This window comes from Schistocerca gregaria, chromosome 2 (assembly GCF_023897955.1).
Source record: "Schistocerca gregaria isolate iqSchGreg1 chromosome 2, iqSchGreg1.2, whole genome shotgun sequence".
Lineage (NCBI taxonomy): Eukaryota > Metazoa > Arthropoda > Insecta > Orthoptera > Acrididae > Schistocerca > Schistocerca gregaria.
In genome coordinates, this window is record NC_064921.1 from 791,850,005 (window position 1) to 791,870,690 (window position 20,686).

General features: G+C 39.2%; 1 protein-coding gene across 4 annotated transcripts in view; it reads right to left on the reverse strand.

The window, feature by feature from the left end:
- The window catches only part of LOC126335054 (transmembrane protein 104 homolog), a 92,761-nt gene that overhangs the window by 23,585 nt on the left and 48,490 nt on the right, over nt 1-20,686 (reverse strand). For all 4 annotated transcript variants that reach the window (XM_049997935.1, XM_049997933.1, XM_049997934.1 and 1 more), the window contains exons 5-6: nt 4,817-4,881; nt 748-778 (exon numbers count right to left, since the gene is read on the reverse strand). In XM_049997935.1, coding sequence (XP_049853892.1) covers nt 748-778; nt 4,817-4,881 — 96 coding nt within the window. The remainder of the gene's footprint in view (nt 1-747; nt 779-4,816; nt 4,882-20,686) is intronic.

Here is a 20,686-nt window from a genome sequence, read left to right on the forward strand (position 1 = left end):
CAGAAACAGACAAACATTCATGAATGGCATACTGTCTCCTGAGCGTGTGTCTTTGTGCGTGGATGCACACACATGTGGACATCCATGACTGCAGATGCTGAAGCTGAAGGAGAGCAAAACGTCCAAAGATAGTGAGATTTCCTGTTTTTTAAAGTGTACAAATGTACCAGACACATTATTCACTTGCAAGTGAATTGTTGTCTGTGCCAGTTTTTTAATATATTTTTATGTATTTCTCAAGGAATACTTAATTTACCTTTCTAATACGTTATCATAAGTATTGGAAGTATTGCCAGTCAGAATTATACCTTACTTTTTAGTATCAAAAAATAAACAACAAATTTAACATGATCACCTTTAATGCCTAACCATAACCAAATGCTGCCAGAAAAGATGATGTCCTCAAACACGGAGCAACTGATTGGATTTTTATGTTCTTTATGTTTTAGATTATAAAATAAAGAAATTAATTTTTGTTAAAAACTTCTCTTTCCCCCCCATGAATCTTTACCAGAAAGACATTTCTTTCCTCATTTTGCTTAACTACCATTTTTCCTGAGCTCAGACACATTATCTTTTAATCACCCTTTCATTCTGCTTGGCTGTTTCCTTTCAAGTAAGTAAGTACTATTATTCCTTCCTGTTTATGCATTTAAAAGTATCAATCAATATTAAAGCTCAAGTGTTAGCTCATATTTGTTCTGACAAGCACTGAATGGTGTGCACATTAAACTCAATTATAATTACCTCTTGTAAAGAAAAGGGATGCCATCTGACCCTGTGAAATGAAAGCAAATATTAACAAATGGCCCTCAAATGCTACACAAAAAAATGAAAACAGCAGGAGTTATCAATAGTTTCCAAGACATACAATAAAAATGAAAAAACAAGAAAGTAATCTTTTTCTTTTCCCAAACAAAAATGGTATACAGACTATAAATTTCACTTCCTGCGACAGCCATGGACAAGCCAAGCTACAGCACTCACCTAATGTGTAATGGTCACAGAGATGCCTTGGGCAAATAGGATGGAATGTGGCAATGCAATCATCATTAAGCCACACAGTAGAGCTCCATTCACGAAATGATGGTACTGCGAGTTGCTGATAGCATTTTATTGTTTATGTTGCTCCTAACATTAAAAACATTGATTATTGAACGGCTCACGTATTATGTCGAAGGTTTGATAAATGGAGCTAATTATTTGTCGAAATACATTCCATAACAAATGTTGCTGAACTAATTGCAATAGGTTAAGAATTAATAAGAACTAGGGGGTCATGTAACAACAATATGCTCCATAGTTTAAGAATAGGTATTTTCAGCAGAACTGTATGCTGGTGGTGTTTCACCTAACAATAACGTAACGCATTTTCTCTAGTTTTTATAGAAATTTTAATTTAGTATTGCCAGTGAGGAAGTGAAATTCCTCTAGATAGATTTTATCCATAACAAATTTCATGTGACGCCAAGTTTAAATGGAAATGTATGTTTCTTTCTCATTTTGTCATTGTAGTTGTTGATGTACATATTCCACTGTATATCCACCTGCAGTTTTTGCCTTCTAAGGCCTCATTTGAATTGTCGAAGTTATACACTAATGTCTCAATACATGTTCTATAATCCTGTTGCTTATTTTGCTAACAATTGTCTTCTTATTCACTGCACCCCGCGAGTGGGGCACCGAAGTAAATTTAATCCAGTGAGAAACATTTTGAAGCAAAACGCTTCCAGCTCTCCTATCTACTACAGCGGAGTAACTCATGTGTTTCAGCAGATGGACGTTGCAAGTTTGACCTCAGATAACATATTTTTATTTAACTTACCAAGCTTATTTGGATTTTTCATTGTCGTGGCAGTGCTGTATGGTTCTGGTTCTGTTTTTAGTTATAAGGATTATAGCTCTCCTGCTAGACTGTTGAAAAATTTTATGTATTAAATTATGAATGGTTTGCTGATACTACGTGCACAATTTATTGTAACCGGGGTGTCTGTCATTGTTTACTGCCTTTGGTTTTACGACGTGTTTCTGTATAATCGTACATATGTACAAATTCATGTGTACACTAGGTCAGGCACTACTCACATGCGTTTTGTGCTTGTTCTATGGCACTTGATTTAAGTAGTCCATTTTGTGACTACACTTTTTCATGTTGAATATCTATAATGCCAATGATTCATTCATTTAAAATTGTCCGCTTTTTGTATTCACGGCTAAGCACCAGTAAGGATGCAATGTGTGTTAGCCTGGAATGAGCTCACAATAGGAGAAAAGCATAGAATTGGAGAAACAGGTCACAACAGCAAAATAATACAACTGTTGTAGTCAGTAAAGATTCAGTTCAATGACTTACAGGAGGTAAAATTTTTAAAACAACTAGTATTAAGCATACCAATTAACTACTAATAGCTAACATAATGTAATGTAGTATACAAGGGACATGTGTGCCCTTGTGTGTATGCTAAAGCATTTTTGTATTTAGAATAAAAAATTGTTGACAATCATGCCAAAAATGAAACTGCTTCTAAAGAAGCTTCTAGCCATAAAAGGAAAGTTTCTGTTCAACTTATGTCGCTATTGTTAAAGGAAAATTTTAACTTTTTCTAAACTCCACTGTTATAGTAACCGTTGAATATTCTTTCATAAAGAAAACTGTATACATCGTGGCAGCAGAAACCAAGGCAGATGAACTCCAAATACAAGTTGTATGACTTTCCCATTACTTGAATAGGGGAAACATCCTCCAAAATGCATTGTGATGAACTAGAAAAAAACAGTGACTAGAGCCAGGTTTATTATTCTCTTTCACTGTAAACTGAAATCAGTACCCATGTATCCAATGTACCAGCAACGATGTAGTAATGTTTAAAATAGTGTGTGTACATTATATTGTTAGGGAGATTCCAATATGTAGGTGAAGTAAGTAATGAAAACAATGGAAAATGTTTGAAGATGAGCAGACTATCTGTCTCATTGCACTTCTTCAAAATATCAGTGTCATCCTGTACTACGGTACAACCAACGAAGGTGCCCAAGAGCATGGTGGAAAACGCGAAAGATAATATCTGTGGAACGGATAGGTGTGACCTGGCAGCAAGTGGAGGAAGAAAAGTGATGGGAGGATTGATCCAAATGGAGACGACTTGTCAGCACCCAGACCCAGCAGTAGCTGGAACGGGATCCGGATACAATAACAATCAATGAAAACCCATGGAGGCATAACTATTGAACTACAACCTCCACAATAGATCTGAAGGCAACACCACATCCTTGAACTTGAACCACCTGTGATTGCCAACTATGACCAGAGGAAGCTTCAAAAGGGTAAAGCTAGCTGGAAGAGGACTTTGTTCATGATTGCATCTTGTGGCATAAACACCTCTTGCTTATTTTTTACTGTCCAGTAATCAATGAAATGCATCTCTGATCTACACTTAAATTTGAGAAGCTTCCTTGCCATGCTGTTGTTTGTAACATTCTACACAACCAACTCGTGGCTTATTTCTATCTTGTTATGAAAATGACAGAATAGTTGCACCTAGCCATTCCATTTTGTACTATTAACATCTTCTCTTTCTTGTTAAATAAACCCTGTCCTTACAACACAACAGTTAGTGTTGAGGAATTTTGTATCTTTCAAGTGCTAATAATTCAGGGTAGAGTCTTAGTATAATTCATGCAGCAGCAGTTAAAACTGCTGCAGAAAATTCAGCTACAGCAAACTGATATTCTAAATACAATTGTAACACAGTTACTTAGTGCGCAAGTTCGACCGCAACAGTTGACAAAGCCCTACTACACACTCTTCTTTTGAAGAGACATGTGAAGATTAGAACTCATATGCACAGCAATTAGTTACACACTTTCAGGCTTGGCAGGTACTTGACTTAAAGGCAACGAATAATTTCTACTTGCCTTTGATAGGATTTGTTTCTACAGATATGGTACGGAAAGTTCTGGCAGAACATACATACTTTAAGATGAAAGAAGGCCACTAATTTGTATGTGTACTTTGATCCCTCAGGGGCGTTATCAGAAAGCTAGCAAGTTTTCACTCTGCCTGTCGACAACTCAATGCTCCTTTGGTGAGTTGTTTTCCATTGAAACTTCTAGATTGTTAGAGAGCTCTGCTCAGCTTAGAATAATAGCAACATCAGCTTTCAGAAAAATCTGTGCTATCTGTACTGTACTGTACTCTACTGTACCATACTTAGTTCTTATTATAACAAGAGCAGCCACAAAGCAGTAGCCAGCCTATAACTCCACAGTTTCCTCCAGAAGTGAAGACATGAATATCAGGTCTGGGTCCCCAATACACACAGGTTAAGACAGAGATGCCACTATAAGTGATCTAACCGTGAATGTTAATGGCACTATGTAAGATCTCTTTGTACATAGCACTGTCATCCATTTTGTGCCTGAGAGATAAGCCCGACAGAATTCCTTGCATTTTGTGCACCGTACAGTAGGTGAGGTAATGGTTATAGCCTAGACAACTGAAGTGTTACATTCTGCAGACTAATAATTAAGAAATTTATCCAAGGTATTGGCAGTACATTTCACACCATGGCATGTCTCAGGTCACTATATGATTCCATTCTCTAAAGAAATATTCTTAGTTCAATTAATGACTTTACCAATAGTAATCCATGTTATGTACCCACATTTAGCAACAGACACTGTTTTAATGAAGCACATCTCGCAATAAAAGTAACACATATAAACATAATTTCACTACTCAAGCAGCTCTTCACATTAAATCATATAAACATTCACTAGGTAAAACATTTGCTTCCTTACTACATGTTACACTCACCATTTCAATTTTTTCCTGGATCATGTAGTACCGCTGCAGCTGGCTTGGAAACTTTTCCCAGGAGACTGGAAAAATAATTTCCTTGTGAAAAGTACGTTCACAGGACAGTACATTCACTAACCTATTGTTTTAATGTATGTGTTTTGATACAGGTAGCACAATTTTTATCAGCTAAGTAAGATCAAGATGGGCACAAATTACTTGATTCAAAACCTAACCTGTGGTGAATATTTGAAATCAAGAAACCAATGTACCCACCAAGGAATTAAAACCAATCTCAGATGATGTGTCATTACTTGTCACAATGTCATCTCAAGTTGCACACAGTATTTGACTAAAACGTTAATGATCAAGACTATTAGTTCCTTTCTCAGACAGCAAAGTGGAATGGGTTGCGGAAAGTTAGGAAATCACTTGGACCCTAGGATGAGTGTGATTTACTTGTTACATATCAAAAACAAGAATCAAACTCTCAAGAAGGTTGTCCATACAAGTCACACCAGGCACATAATAGAAATAAAAACTAACAATGGAGTTAAGACCCAGAGTCCAATAAACAGGACAAATAAAGTCATGGGAAAGATAAAAATAACATATAAAAATAACATCAGGAAAGCATTTAAAAGTTAAGACAGTTAGGTAAACATAAGGAAGAAAATTATTGTTCCCCTGTTTTTATCCTACTTATTTAGTTTTAATCGAGCCACTAAATTTCTGTTCCTTCCCTTCTTGCCCTTCTTATTTTCATTAATATATTTTTCACTTCTGTCTCCATTTCCCATGATTTGCTTCTGTGCCTATTTATTGTTAATTATCACTGTTTGGTATGCGAATGTTTTGCAAAATAATGTTGCTGCTTCAAAAGTTCATAAAATACTTATTTCTTACATTGTTATTGGATAGGTAAAAAAATCTACTCACCAAGCAGCAACAGGAGAACACACACACACATTAAAGAGAGAAGTTTCACTTATGCAAGCTTTCAGACTCACTTTCCTCTTCATCCCATCCAGTAAGTCTCCCCTGACCCAGGGTTCTGAGTGATTTAACTCTACCCGTTTTCCTAAATCCTAATTCTCTCAAGTTCCTTTCCCTCCACCCCTCTTCCTTCCCCTTAAAACCTTCTGTTGGAAGGAGCAGCCACTGGCTCTGGAGGGTTGCCTAAGTAAACCGGTTTTGTTTTAATTTTGTGTGTGTGTGTGTGTGTGTGTGTGTGTGTGTGTGTGTGTGTGTGTGTGTGTTCAATTACATTATATTGCCAAAACATAATTTTTGTTGTTGTTATTCCTTACACTGCATTATTCTAGGTACAATCACCAGTATAGATATCCAGGTTTCTCCAATCATCAATGTGCACTTACGAGTGCCACATATATCCATCACTATACCATGTCCATAGCAATGGCTTACATTGTGAGTAGTTTCCAGTCTTGATCACATGAGACGGATGAAGTGAAATGTCTATACATACCCAGTGACTCTAGCAAATACCAAAAGAAAGAAAATGTACACTTAAACTCCAGTGAATAGCATGACCATGCAGAAGATCCTTCATCGCATCTGCTACACATCCACTCTGGACTGATTTCCCATATTTATTACTATTACTTGGAATTTGTACTGATGCTGTAGATAACTCTTCTTTGTCTTTGTTTTGTTTTCATTTTTTCAAATTTCTTATATGTCTTACTGCCCTACCTTAAAATTTCTAAACCTGTCCCCTAATGTCACAAAAGTGTTCCAGTTTGCCTTGTCTCTTCCTTACATAACTAAGAGCAGTTTCTCAATCATTTGTCTTACCATTATAAAGTCAAGCTGATCTCTACCCAGTACTATTAACCAATCTTTCTGTTGTTCTGACTTTTATACTTAACAGAACATTTAAAGTACAAGATCCTAGTACGTTTGTGTACTATTACTGACATTTGTCCACTCGCACTTTCTGATGTTCCACATCTTTGCTAGCCCTCTTTTTTGAGTGAATGTTCTGGAGCCAATGCCACATAACTACAGCCATAGTTGCAACAAAAAGTGGAGAAACAGCTCTGACAGCACACAGGGTAACAGTCACAAAATATCTGGACTTTCCCCAGGTCCCACTGAAACATAAAGAGGTCTGTAAAACAAGAAGATCTCATTTCAGGTATTCATAAAACCCAAAGGTATTTTTACAAATGTGCTACGCAGGACAGAGCATTGTTTGAAAGTCACAGAAACTGAAGAGATGCACATTGAGGGAGACTGAGACAAGTTACTATCATGTATTGTACACATAGTATACGGACAGAGAAACAGCAATAAACACAAAAAGTGTAACAAAGTGGTATGGTGTAGAGTTAAATGAGTACTGCATTAAACAGCTCTGAGTGGTGAGCTTCAGTGTTACATCTGATAACATTCTGAGAGTGTACGGGATACCAATAAGTAAGTTTCAATTAGAGACAGCATTTACTTCTATACTTAAATTCACATAAACACTTTGAAACCCATCTTATGTTGTGTGGCAGAGTGTACTTGTGTACCACCATCTTTCCCCCCCTTTCCTATTTCAATTGTGAATGATCTATGGAAAGAGCATGACGAGATTATTAAAAATTTGTCACAGCTGCAGTACATATATTTTGGCGAGTTTCAAACAGAGTGGTTCATTCTCAAGACTGTCCTACTGAGGTTACCCTGAATGTGCCTGATCTTAATGACAACCATCTAAAATTGGCAAATACATGCATCACACAGTGATTGTGGATAAATATCACTATATACCTACGCTCACTAAACGAGTAAGAAACAGTTTGGAATCAAACTTACTTGTATAGTGAGCATATGTGTATCGTGACATTTATCCACTATCACTGTGTGATGCATTTATTTGGCAATTTTTGGTGGTTGTCATTGAGGTCAGACATTTTCAGTACAGCATCAGTAGGTCAGTCCTGAAAATGGACCAGAAAGTTCAAAACTAGTCACCAAAATATACGTACTGTAACCGTGACAGATTTATAATAAACTCTTCATGAACTAAAAGGGTTGCTGGTCCCACATCAACAGAATGTTGAAATTGCATAAATGTTTGTAAGCTTCTATGTGACTCAAATCTCTATAATTTTAGCTTTATGATGTTTTTGAGAAACATCTGTAAGAGGAAGCAATACATTGGTTGTGTCTTCCAAGAACATACACTCATAGAATTTTAATGGTAAATTACACAGTTATGGATAACACTTTACTTGCAGTGTGCCAATGGTGTTAGATGAAGATCTATGATGTGTTAACAGTTACTAAACAAACCTGTGATGAAATGTGCTACACTCCTTTAGATCATCTGCATTTCCTCTATCAACCCTTCCTGGTATGGTGCTAGGATAACAAGCAGTAGTCGAGAATCACAAAAGAAATGTTTGTAATTGTTTCATTCATGGGTGCACTACACTTCCTGAGCATTCTTCCAATTACTCTCAGTCAGACATCTGCCATTCTTACAAATATTTTTATATGGCCATTCGACTTTAAACCATTCTGTATGTGTAATGTCAGATATTTAATGGATGTGACTGTTTCTGGTGATTGATCAGCAGTCATACATTAGTTGACCTTTCAACTTATTTATGTACTATATGTTACATTTGTGTACACTGAGGGTCAACTGCCTTTTGCCGATCTCTGCAGGTCTTCCTGCATTTTACTACAATTTTCTAGCATTGTGATTCCTCTAGCTATGACAGCCTCTTCTACAAATACATTAAAACATAAGAAATTGGAAAAAAGTAGGAAATTAAGACGATGGGACCTGGGTAAGTTGAGAGAACAAGAAGCTGTTGACAGTTTCAAAGGGAGCATTTGGTAACAGTTGATTAGAACAGGGGATAGGAACACAGTAGGAGGCAATTAGGTAACTTTAAGAGATAAAATAGTGGAGACAACAGAGGACCAGACAGGTAAAAAGACAAGGTCTAGTAAGAATCATTGGATAACACAAGAGATATTGAATTTCACTGATTAAAGGGAAAAAAAACATTAAAATGCACCAAATGAAGCAGGCAAAAGGGAATACAAAAGTTTGAAAAATGAGATTGACAGAAAGTTCAAATGTCTAAGCAGAAATGGTTAGAGGACAAATGTGAACATTTAGAAGCATAATTCTCTAAGGGAAATGTAGATACTATAATGAAATGGCCTTCCAAAAGTCATAGGAAATTTCTAGTACCACCTTTTTATATGGATCTGGATGTTATTCGGACAACTTGGTGCTTCCTATGACATTATAGAGATACACACACAAGTGTCATTTGACTCAATTTGCTAGAAAGCTGAGTATTTTGTGAAGATTTGTAAAATGCTTTTGGAGGAACATATGTTGTCATCATTATCAAAAGATTGTCATTAACAAAAATTACACACAGGTGCTTCATTGAATGTATAATAAAGAAATTGAAGGGAAAAATATTGGGCAGAAAATATTAAAATGCTGTGGAAGTGTTGGCATAGGTGGCCGGCACCTCTAATTACCATAATTACAATCGAGTAACGAGTTAACACAGAAAAGAACCTTCATTATAAGAAACAGCTTAAAAGTTATTACCAAGTGATGAATTTTCATTTGTTATTTATTTTTATATCTTCCTCTGAAATTAATAGTCTTTGTAATTACATTTCTAATTAACTCTCCTATTGTTTACATTTCAGTTTTCCATTTTCAGCCTCAAAGGCTGTAACTTTCTCATATGCAGTCAGATAAAAGCACAAGATTTGTAATATCATTGAATGTTAGGAACCAAATCCATACTGTAATTAATTACATAACTAAAATAATACGAGAGACATTATTGTATGTTCAGAATGATTTTCTTACTAGAAAAGATAGTTATTCAAATATTGTAATTTATACCTTATTCAGCTGTAACATCAATTTCTTTATGTTTTCTAAATTTTAATTGTAATATTGAAACTGTACAAATTTAATAATGCTTTATTTTGGAAGCTATTGTTAAAATCCTATATAAATGGATGCAACGAGACTGCGAGTGAGATGTTGAGTCTGTTTAAAAGCCAACCTGTTAGGTCAGTTTGTCAAAACAGATCATCAAAACGAACTCCAGGAAAAAGTTAAGTAATTTTAAGTAACGTCTAAGAAGTATGGAGTATCATTGTAATACCACCTACAGTAAAATTAAAGAGGCCTTTGGGGAAAAGAGAAGAAGCTGTATGAATATAAAGTGCTCAGATGGGAAGCCAGTGTGTGTGTGTGTGTGTGTGTGTGTGTGTGTGTGTGTGTGTGTGTGTGTATAAAGTGGCAGCTGAAAGTGTATATAGAGGATCTACAGGGTGAAGTGAAATTCGCACACTCAATTGGTGCAGTGGATAGAGTTTTGGGTTAGCATGCAAAAGGTCGATGGTTTGATCCTGGGTTGAGGCATTTTATTTTTATTTTTTTTTATTTTATTTTAATTTTTTTCAAACAGTCCAGGTGGTAAGGTACCTGGCACCTTAATCGTCAACAGTAATTACAGCAGGTCCCCTAGAAAACATTTGCAGTTACATTCTACATCATGGGCACAAATTTATTTGCACCACTTCATCTACTAGATGTGAAACCTGTTTTCTTTATACCCTTCTCCAATGGTCCCATAGATTAGTACCAATTGCTATTCCTGCTTTGTTTAAGTCCATTACATTTTTTAGGGCCTTACCTTACCAATAGGACCAGCAGTGTGCTTTGCGAATAATGTCCAAACTCTTATTATTTGTATGTCGTATCGCCATGGTCCCACTAATTATGCCTTTCAACACTGACTCTAGTAACGGCATGCTTTTTAGTACATATCTCAATGTATTACTATTACTATTTATTTCCTTTCTCAGGCGTTATGTCTGGTTAAAAATGGAAAGTGACGCAGACCTTGATCAAGCGCGACTTCCTTTTAACTGTATGGTATATGTTACATTGCATTTAGGAACTTTCGGGTAATTGAACATGTATCAACAATTACAGATTTCTGTAGTTGTATATATACGTTTGGATGTAGCTGTATTGTGTTGATGTACTGGTGGATATTGTGTGGTATGACTCCTGTAGTTGATAGTATAACTGATATAATGTCAACTGTATGCTGATGCCACATGTCCTTGACTTCCTCAGCCAATTGGATGTATTTTTCAATTTTTTTCTCCTGTTTTCTTCTGTATATTTGTTGTACTTGGTACAGGTATTTCGATTAGTTATGTTAATTTCTTCTTTTTATTGGTAAGTATGATGTCAGGTTTGTTATGTGGTGTTTTATCTGTTATAATGGTTCTGTTCCAGTATAATTTGTATTCATCATTGTCTTCTGGTGTATTCCGTATTTGCTAGTATTGTACATCCACTTGTGATGTGATCTACTGTTTCTATTTGTTGTTCGCAAAGTCCGCATTTATCTGTTGTGCTATTGGGATCTTTAATAATATGCTTGCTGTAATATCTGGTGTTTATTGTTTGATCCTGTATTGCAATCATGAATCCTTCCATCTCACTGTATATATTGTCTTTTCTTAGCCATGTGTTGGATGCGTCTTGATCGATGTGTGGCTGTGTTAGATGATACGGGGACTTGCCATGTAGTGTTTTCTTTTTCCAATTTACTTTCTTTGTATCTGTTGATGTTATGTGATCTAAAGGGTTGTAGAAGTGGTTATGAAATTGCATTGGTGTAGCCGATGTATTTATATGAGCGATTGCTTTGTGTATTTTGCTAGTTCTATAAAGAATTTTCTTAGATTGCCTACCTGTCCATAATGTAGGTTTTTTTATGTCTATAAATCCCCTTCCTCCTTCCTTTCTGCTTAATGTGAATCTTTCTGTTGCTGAATGTATGTGATGTATTCTATATTTGTGGCACTGTGATCATGTAAGTGTATTGAGTGCTTCTAGGTCTGTGTTACTCCATTTCAATGCTCCAAATGAGTAGGTCAATATTGGTATAGCATAGGTATTTATAGCCTTTGTCTTGTTTCTTGCTGTCAATTCTGTTTTCAGTATTTTTGTTAGTCTTTGTCTATATTTTTCTTTTAGTTCTTTAATATTTGTATTATCTATTCCTATTTTTTGTCTGTATCCTAGATATTTATAGGCATCTGTTTTTTCCATCGCTTCTATGCAGTCGCTGTTGTTATCCAAATAGTAATCTTCTTGTTTAGTGTGTTTTCCCTTGACTATGCTATTTTTCTTACATTTGTCTGTTCCAAAAGCCATATTTATATCATTGCTGAATACTTCTGTTATCTTTAGTAATTGGTTGAGTTGTTGATTTGTTGCTGCCAGTAGTTTTAGATCATCCGTGTATAGCAAATGTGTGATTTTGTGTTGGTATGTTCCAGTAATATTGTATCCATAGTTTGTATTATTTAGGATGTTGGATAGTGGGTTCAGAGCAAGGCAGAACCAGAAAGGACTTAATGAGTCTCGTTGGTATATTCCATGCTTAATCTGTATTGGCTGTGATGTGATATTATTTGAATTTGTTTGGATATTAAGTGTGGTTTTCCAATTTTTCATTACTATGTTTAGGAACTGTATCAATTTAGGATCTACTTAGTATATTTCCAATATCTGTAGTAACCATGAGTGGGGTACACTATTAAAAGCTTTTTGGTAATCAATGTATGCATAGTGTAGCGACCTTTGTTTAGTTTTAGCTTGATATGTCACCTCTGCATCTATTATCAGTTGCTCTTTACATCCTCGTGCTCATTTGCTGCATCCTTTTTTGATCTTCATTTATAATTTTGTTCTGTGTTGTATGTGTCAATTTCTGTGTAATGACTGAAGTTAATATTTTGTATATTGTTGGTAGGCATGTTATGGGGCGATATTTTGCTGGGTTTGCTGTGTCTGCTTGATCTTTAGGTTTCAGATAAGTTATTCCTTGTGTAAGTGTATCAGGGACTGTGTATGGGTCTGCAATGTAACTGTTAAATAATTTATTAAAACAAAGATTCCAAGACTTACCAAGCGGGAAAGCGCCGGTAGACAGGCACAATAAAATAACACACAAACACACACACAAAATTTCTAGCTTTCGCAACCGACGGTTGCTTCTTCAGGAAAGAGGGAAGGAGAGGGAAATACGAAAGGACCCTTTTAAGGGAGAGGGTAAGGAGTCATTCCAATCCCGGGAGCAGAAAGACTTATCCTAGGGGGAAAAAAGGACAGGTGTTCACTCTCTCTCTCTCTCGCGCACACACACACACACACACACACACACACACACACACACACACACACACACACACAAGCATACATTTGTAAAGGCAAAGAGTTCGGGCGAAGATGTCAGTCGAGGCGGAAGTACAGAAGTAAAGAAGTTGTTGAAAGACAGGTGAGGTATGAGCGGCGGCAACTTGAAATTAGCGGAGGTTGAGGCCTGGCGGATATCGAGAAGAGAGGATATACTGAAGGGCAAGTTCCCATCTCCGGAGTTCGGATTGGTTGGTGTTGGTGGGAAGTATCCAGATAACCTGGACAGTGTAACACTGTGCCAAGATGTGCTGGCCGCGCACCAAGGCATGTTTAGCCACAGAGTCATCCTCATTACCAACAAACAGGATTGGAATGACTCCTTACCCTCTCCCTTAAAACCCACATCCTTTCGTCTTTCCCTCTCCTTCCCTCTTTCCTGAAGAAGCAACCGTCGGTTGCGAAAGCTAGAAATTTTGTGTGTGTGTTTGTGTGTTATTATATTGTGCCTGTCTACCGGCGCTTTCCCGCTTGGTAAGTCTTGGAATCTTTGTTTTAATATATTTTTCCCATGTGGAAGTTTCTTTCTATTTTATTTACATTGTTAAATAATTTAGTTAGATGTGAATGTGTTGAGGTGAACTACTTTAGCCAGAGATTTGCTATTATTATTATTATTATTATTATTATTATTGTTGTTGTTGTTGTTGTTGTTGTTGTTGTTGTTGTATCAATGAATCTCGCAGAACAATATCTGTCAGAGGGGTAATGTGTGTTAAGTGGAACAGCGCGTAGGACTGATGGCGTGTTTATACTGTATGCGCTGTCCACCAGACAGGGACTAGTTGCGAGAGGAGTAACAAGCCCGTGACAGACTCCCATGTACTTGTATACCGGCATCGAATTTTCTCATTGTAAACCTCTAAACCATTGGGGCAGATGTACGGCATAAACGAACGATGAATATGTGGATATGCTTCTGGTTCTTGGTGCATCTGATGACCAGGCTTGTGTTCCAACTCTTGAATATGCTGCTAGATATCCTCATCAATGGCATCCAGATAAAAATGTGTTTCGTCTCTCCTTCCACCATCGCGTGACTGAGGTCATCCACAGACTCGCCGTACTCCAGCTACGGAAGAAGCTATTCCGAGGTCACACACCAAGAACCTTGGCAAAGTACACGTAGCGTAGCGAGGCAGCTGCGTGTCTAACAATGTACGGTCGTTAAGGTGCTGCACGAGCACGGGCTGCACCATTATCATCATGCTTTCACACAACACCTGCATCCTGCAGATTGCCATCAGTGGATGCAATGCTGTGAATGGATCCAACAACAGGAAGCCAACGATAACTTCGTGAACACCATAATATAGTTGGATGAAGCAGCATTCACTCATGAGGGTGTCTCCAATATGGTATCAATGTCTGGGCTGGAATATTGGGCAACAGGTGTTTGGACCCCTACATGTTACGTGACCAGTTGCCTGCACAAAGGTACCATGCATTCCTCTCAGACTATCTGCCCAATGCACTGAAAGATGTTCCCCCACATGTTCGGGCAGAAGATATGGTGGGGTCACCTGAAGGAGCAGATGTACTCTACTCCATTGACGAATGTGGAAGAACTGGTAGCTCGTGTTCATGCTGCTCTTGATACAGTGAATGCAGCTTTGCTGCGATGGGTCCAAATCCGGCGGGTTGCACAATGTTTGGACATGCAGGGAGGTCACTTCGAGCATCTGTTGGTCTGAGGACAACATATTCTGTTGTGAAGGTAATTCAGTCATTAATATGGACATCATTATTGTCACTGTTTGCTAATGTGCAACAACTGGGCGCTCAAATTACATGAAGTATAAAGACCAGTAGATCATATGTTATTGTACTGTGCTGTATTGATATTGTTTTTGTAGTTATTCTGTCCTATGACAGGTCATATGTTTCAACTGCCTATTTGTTAGTGTAACCACATATTTGTTAAGGTCAGTGTTACAAACATTGTAAATTTTGGATACATGTGACCCAAGAAATGGTGTATATTACAGTATGAAGTGTCAGAATGAAATAAGCAAATAAAAAAAAAAAATGCGCCCAACCCAGGAGAGAACCCACAACCTCCTGCAAGCCAACCAAAACTCTATCCACTGCGCAAATAGTACAGCACGACTAACATGTGGTGACAGAAGTAGTTACCATACATGTGGTTACAGTGTTGCCAGATTGCCACTTTTTAACATCCTTTTTCTGCCAGATATACTTGCCGGATGAAATTTATGACAGATTTTTTTTATCGCTGCCATGTGAGGAGTCGCACTGTGAACCACGTGTGCACAAATTTTGCTTCACTCTGTATATAAGGGGGATGAACTAGAAGGCGAGATTATACAATTGGAAATTCACATATATGAAGATGAGATTGGAGATATGGTGCTGTGAGGAGAATTTGACAGAGCTCTAGAAAGTCTATGCTGGAACAAGGCCGCAGTAGTAGACAATATTTTGTCAGAACTACTGATAGCCTTGGGAGAGCCAGCCATGACAAAACTCTTCCATCTGGTGTGCAAAATATATGAGACTGGCGAAATACCCTTAGACTTTAAGAAGAATGTAATAACCAACACCAATTCCAAAGAATGCAGCTGCTAACATGTGTAAAAATTGCCGAACTATAAGTTTAATAAGGCAAGGTTGCAAAATTCAAAAACAAATTCTTTATAGAAGAATGTAAAAGAAGCATACCTCAGGGAAGATAAATTTGAATTCCAGAGATATGTAGGAACATGCGAGGCAATACTCTCTCTGTGATGTACGTTACAAGATAGGTTAAGGAAGACAAAAATTAAATGTATAGCGTTTGTAGACTTCAAGAAACCTTTTGAGAATGTTGACTGGAATACTCTCTTTGAAATTCTGAAGGTGGTAGAGGTAAAATACAGGGAGCGAAAGGCTATTTATAACATATATTTAAACCAGACAGCAGTTATAAGGGTCGAAGGGCATGAAATGGAAGCAGTGGTTGAGAAGGGTTGTAGCCTCACCCAAATTTTATTGTCTGTACAATGAACAAGCAATAAAGGAAAGAAAAGAAAAATTTGGAGTAGGAATTAAATTTAGAGGGAAAAGAAATAAAAACCCTGATGTTTGCTTATTACATTGCAATTCTGTCAGATACAGCACTTGGAAGAGCTGTTGACCATAATGGACATTGTCTTGAAAGGAAGATGTAAGTTGATGATCAACAAAAGTAAAACAATGATAATGGAATGCAGTTGAATTAAATCAGGTTATGCTAAGGGAATTAGATTAAGAAATGAGATACTTTAAGTAGTAGACGAGTTTTCTATTTGGGCAGCAAAGTAACTGATGAGGGCTGAAATAGACTGGCAATGGCAAGAAAAGCTTCTCTGAAGAAGACAATGGAATATCCAGGCTGGACTGTAACAATATTATGAAAAGGATAGTTGCCACTCACCATTATTGGAGATGCTGAATCAGAGATCGGCACAACAAAAAGACTGTCACAAAGTACGCTTTTGGCCAATAGGGCCTTTGTCGGAAATAGACAACACACACGCACACACACGCATGACCACAGTCTCTGGTAGCTGAAGCCTCACTACAAGCAGCAGCAGCAGCAGCAGTGCACGATGGGAGAGGCAACAGGGTGGGGGTAAGGAGGTGGCTGGGGACGGATAACAGGGTGGGGGAGCGGGATGGTACTGTGCTGCTGGGGAGCATGCAGGGATGAGGTGAGGAGAAGGTAGAGCAGCTAGGAGCAGTCGGGAGGTTAGATGGAGGGTGGGGGAGAGGTGGGATGGTAGAGGAAAAGGAGATAAGCAAAAAGACTGGTTGTATTGGTGGAATAATGGGCTGTATAGTACTAGACTGGCAACAGGGAAGGGGCTAGATGGGTGAGGACAATGATTAACGAAGGTTGAGGCCAGGAGGGTTACGGGAACATAGGATATATTGCAGGGAGAGTTCCCACCTGCCCAATTAAGAAACACAGGTGTTGGTGGGAAGCATCCATATGGCACAGGCTGTGAAGCAGTAACTGAAATGAAGAATGCCTTGTTGGGCAGCGTGCTCAACAACAGGGTGGTACAGTTGTTTCTTGGCCAATTTCTTGGTTGTCATACGCGAATAGAATGCAGCACAGTGGTTGCAGCTTAGCATGTAGATCCCCGGAGTCCATCCCTTTCCTCACACCTACAACTCCCTGCACTCCTACCTTCTACATGCTTCATAAAGTACATAAACCCAAACACTCAGGATGCCCCATTGTGGCCTGCTACTGTGCCCCAGCTGAGAGAATCTCTGCTCTCTTAGATCAACACCTTCAACCTGTTACCTGGAACCTACCCTCTTATACAAAAGATAAGAATCACCGACTCTCCACAGTTCCTGCCCCTTTACCACATGGAGCCCAGTTCATCACCTCCCTTTACACTAACATCCCTAATGCCCGTGGCCTTACCGCTATTGAACACCACCTGTCCCAATGCCCGGTGGATTCCAAACCAACAACCTCCTCCTTAGTCACCATTACCAGCTATGTCCTCCCCCAAAATTATTTCTCCTTTGAAGGCATTGCCTACAAACAAATCCAGGTATGGCTATGTGCACCCACATTGGCACCATCCTATGCCAACCCATACATAGGCTATCTAGAGGAATCCTTCCTAAACACCCAGAATCCTAAACCCCTTGCCTGGTTCAGATTCATTGATGACATCTTTGCAATCTGGATTGATGGTGAGGTCACCCTATCCACATCCCTCCATAACCTCAACAGCTTCTCCTCCGTTCGCTTCAACTGGTCCTACTCACTCCAAGAAGCCACCTTCCTAGATGTTTATCTCCACCTCAAAGATGGCTACATCAGTACCTCTGTCCATATCAAACCTAGTATCCACCAGCAGTACCTCCACTTTGACAGGTGCAACCTTTTCCATACCAAGAAGTACCTTCCATATAGCCTAGCCACCCATGGTTGTCACATTTGCCGTGATGAGCAGTCCCTCTCGAAATATACAGAGGGGTCTCACTGAGGCCTTTACAGACTACTTATACTCCCAACCTTGTACAAGAATAAATCTCCTTTGCCTTATCCTCCCCATCACCCACCACCTCCCAAAGTCTCACCGTTCAGCCACAGAGGAGCATTCCCCTCATAACTCAGTACCACCCAGGACTGGAGCAACCAAATTACATTCTCCGCCAGGATTATGACTACCTCTCAGCTTGCTCTAAAATGAGCAAAGTCCTGCCCACTACCCTTCCCACTCATCCCACAGTTGTATTCCACCAAACCCACACAATACACTCGTCCATTCCTACACAATCCCTGCTCCCAACCCGTTACCTCATGGCTCGCATCTCTGTAATAGACCTAGATGCAAGACCTGTCCCATACATCCTCCCACCACCAACTACTCCAGTCTGGTCACAAACATCACCATACAATCAAAGGCAGGCTACTTGTGAAGCCAGTCATGATTTACAAGCTAAGCTGCAACCACTGGGCTGCTCTCTATGTGGGTATGACAACCAACAAGCCGTCTGTCCGCATGAATGACCACCGACAAACTAATCAAGATACAACTGGACCACCCTGTTGTTGAGCACTCCATCAAACACAACATTCTTCATTTCAATGACTGCTTCGCAGCATGTGCCATATGTATCCTTCCCACCAACACCTGCTTTTCTGAATTACACAAGTGGGAAATCTCCCTGCAATATATCCTACATTCCCATAACCCTCCTGGCCCCAACCATCGTTTTTCATTGTCCTCACCCATCTAGCCTCTTCCCTGTTCCCATTCCAGCACTACACTGTTCCACCAATACAACCAGTCCTTTTATTTCTCTCCTTTTCTGCTATCCCTCACCCTGACCCCCCCCACCACCACCACCACCACCACCACCACCACCACCACCACCACCACCACCACCTCTCTCTCACCCTCCGTCTAACCTCCCGACTGCATCTAGCTGTCCTACCCTCTCTCTACCTCGTCCCTGCACCCTCTCCAGCTGCAACCATCGTCCCCCACCAATGCCCTGCTATCCCTACCCCCTTCCCACCCCAGCCGCCTCCTTGCCCCTATCCAGTTGCCACTCCCATCATGCACTGCTGAAGCTGCTGCTCGTAGTGTGGCTTCAGCTGCCAGACACTGTGGTCATGTGTGTGGGAGTTGCGTTTGCATGAGTGTGCGAGTGTGTGTGACATCTGTTTTTGACAAGGGCCTTGTTGGCCAAAAGCTTACCTCGTGACAGTCTTTTTGTTGTGCCTATCTGAGACTCAGCATCTCTGCTAAATGGTGAGTAGCAACTACCCTTCTCATAATATTGTTACATTTCTGAAGAAAAGAAATTTGCCGACAATGAATGTAGATTTAAGTATCAGGAAGTCTTTTCTGAAAGTATCTGTCTGGAGTGTAGCCATGTACGAAAGTGAAACATGGACGATAAACAGGTTATACAAAAACAGAACAGAAGCTTTCAAAATGTGGTGACACATAAGAATGTTGAAGATTAGATGGGTGCATCACGTAACTCATGAGGAGGTACTGAGCAGGATGGGGGAGACAGGAACTTTGTGGCACAACTGGACCAAAAGAAGGGATTGGTTGATAAGACCCATTCTGAGACATCAAGGGATCACCAGTTTAGTATTGGAGGCAAGTGTGGGGGGTAAAAATAAGAGGGAGACAAAGAGATGAACGAGTAACCAGATTCAGAAGGCTGTAGGTTGCAGCAGTTACTCAGAGATGAAGAGGCTTGCACAAGATAGTGTAGCATGGGGAGCTGCATCAAAACAGTCTTAGGACTGAAGACCAACAATAGGATGGAGTATTTGAGATTGGTCTTTGGTGTACAAGGAAGAGCAGAGAATTCAGTAGGAAAATATGCAACATGTGCTTTCTTTTTCCAAGATCTGTACTGTTCTGTCACCACGGCTTACAAAGTTCATCTGATACATGTAGGCAAGACTGCATTGTGGAGCTTCTTTAGGTTACAGTTTCTAGAGTTCTGTAAACAGTCTTACTGAATGTACACTATCAAGTATTCAATAAATCTGATCACACAGTATTATGTTTTTTGCTACATCACAGTTAGTCTTTTCACTTTGTTTCCACATTCATCTCCTCTGCAGCTATCAACCATAGTTTCGTCTTAGTTACAGAAGTGATCTCTCTTGTCTTGGGTATTCCACAGTGACCTGTTCTCATTCACAAAACCTATAAGTTTCTTTACACCCACAGTTGGTAGTCAAGTGCAAAAGACAGCCAGACACAAGCCACAACAGATGCTCGCTTGCACCAGCTATGTCCAACCAATCCCATTTCAATGGGATCTGTCCGTCACCAGCCACAAGCAGTGGATGCAGCCCTGTGACAAAACACGATAAAGCCTTGGAATTAGCCAACTGCTTGCACTCATATATGGCCATCCAACTGGTCGGACCTATGTGGCTCCAATGGATGTTAAACTTAAATGCAATTCTACATGTATGAAAGTGTGCAGGGCAGACAAAACTTTAAGGATAGTGTTTCAGGAAGCAAGGAGGTTAAGATTGGGACATCGAGGTCATAAGAGGCAGAGCACAAGCTCAGATTGTGACAAAGATGGGGAATGAAATCAGCTGT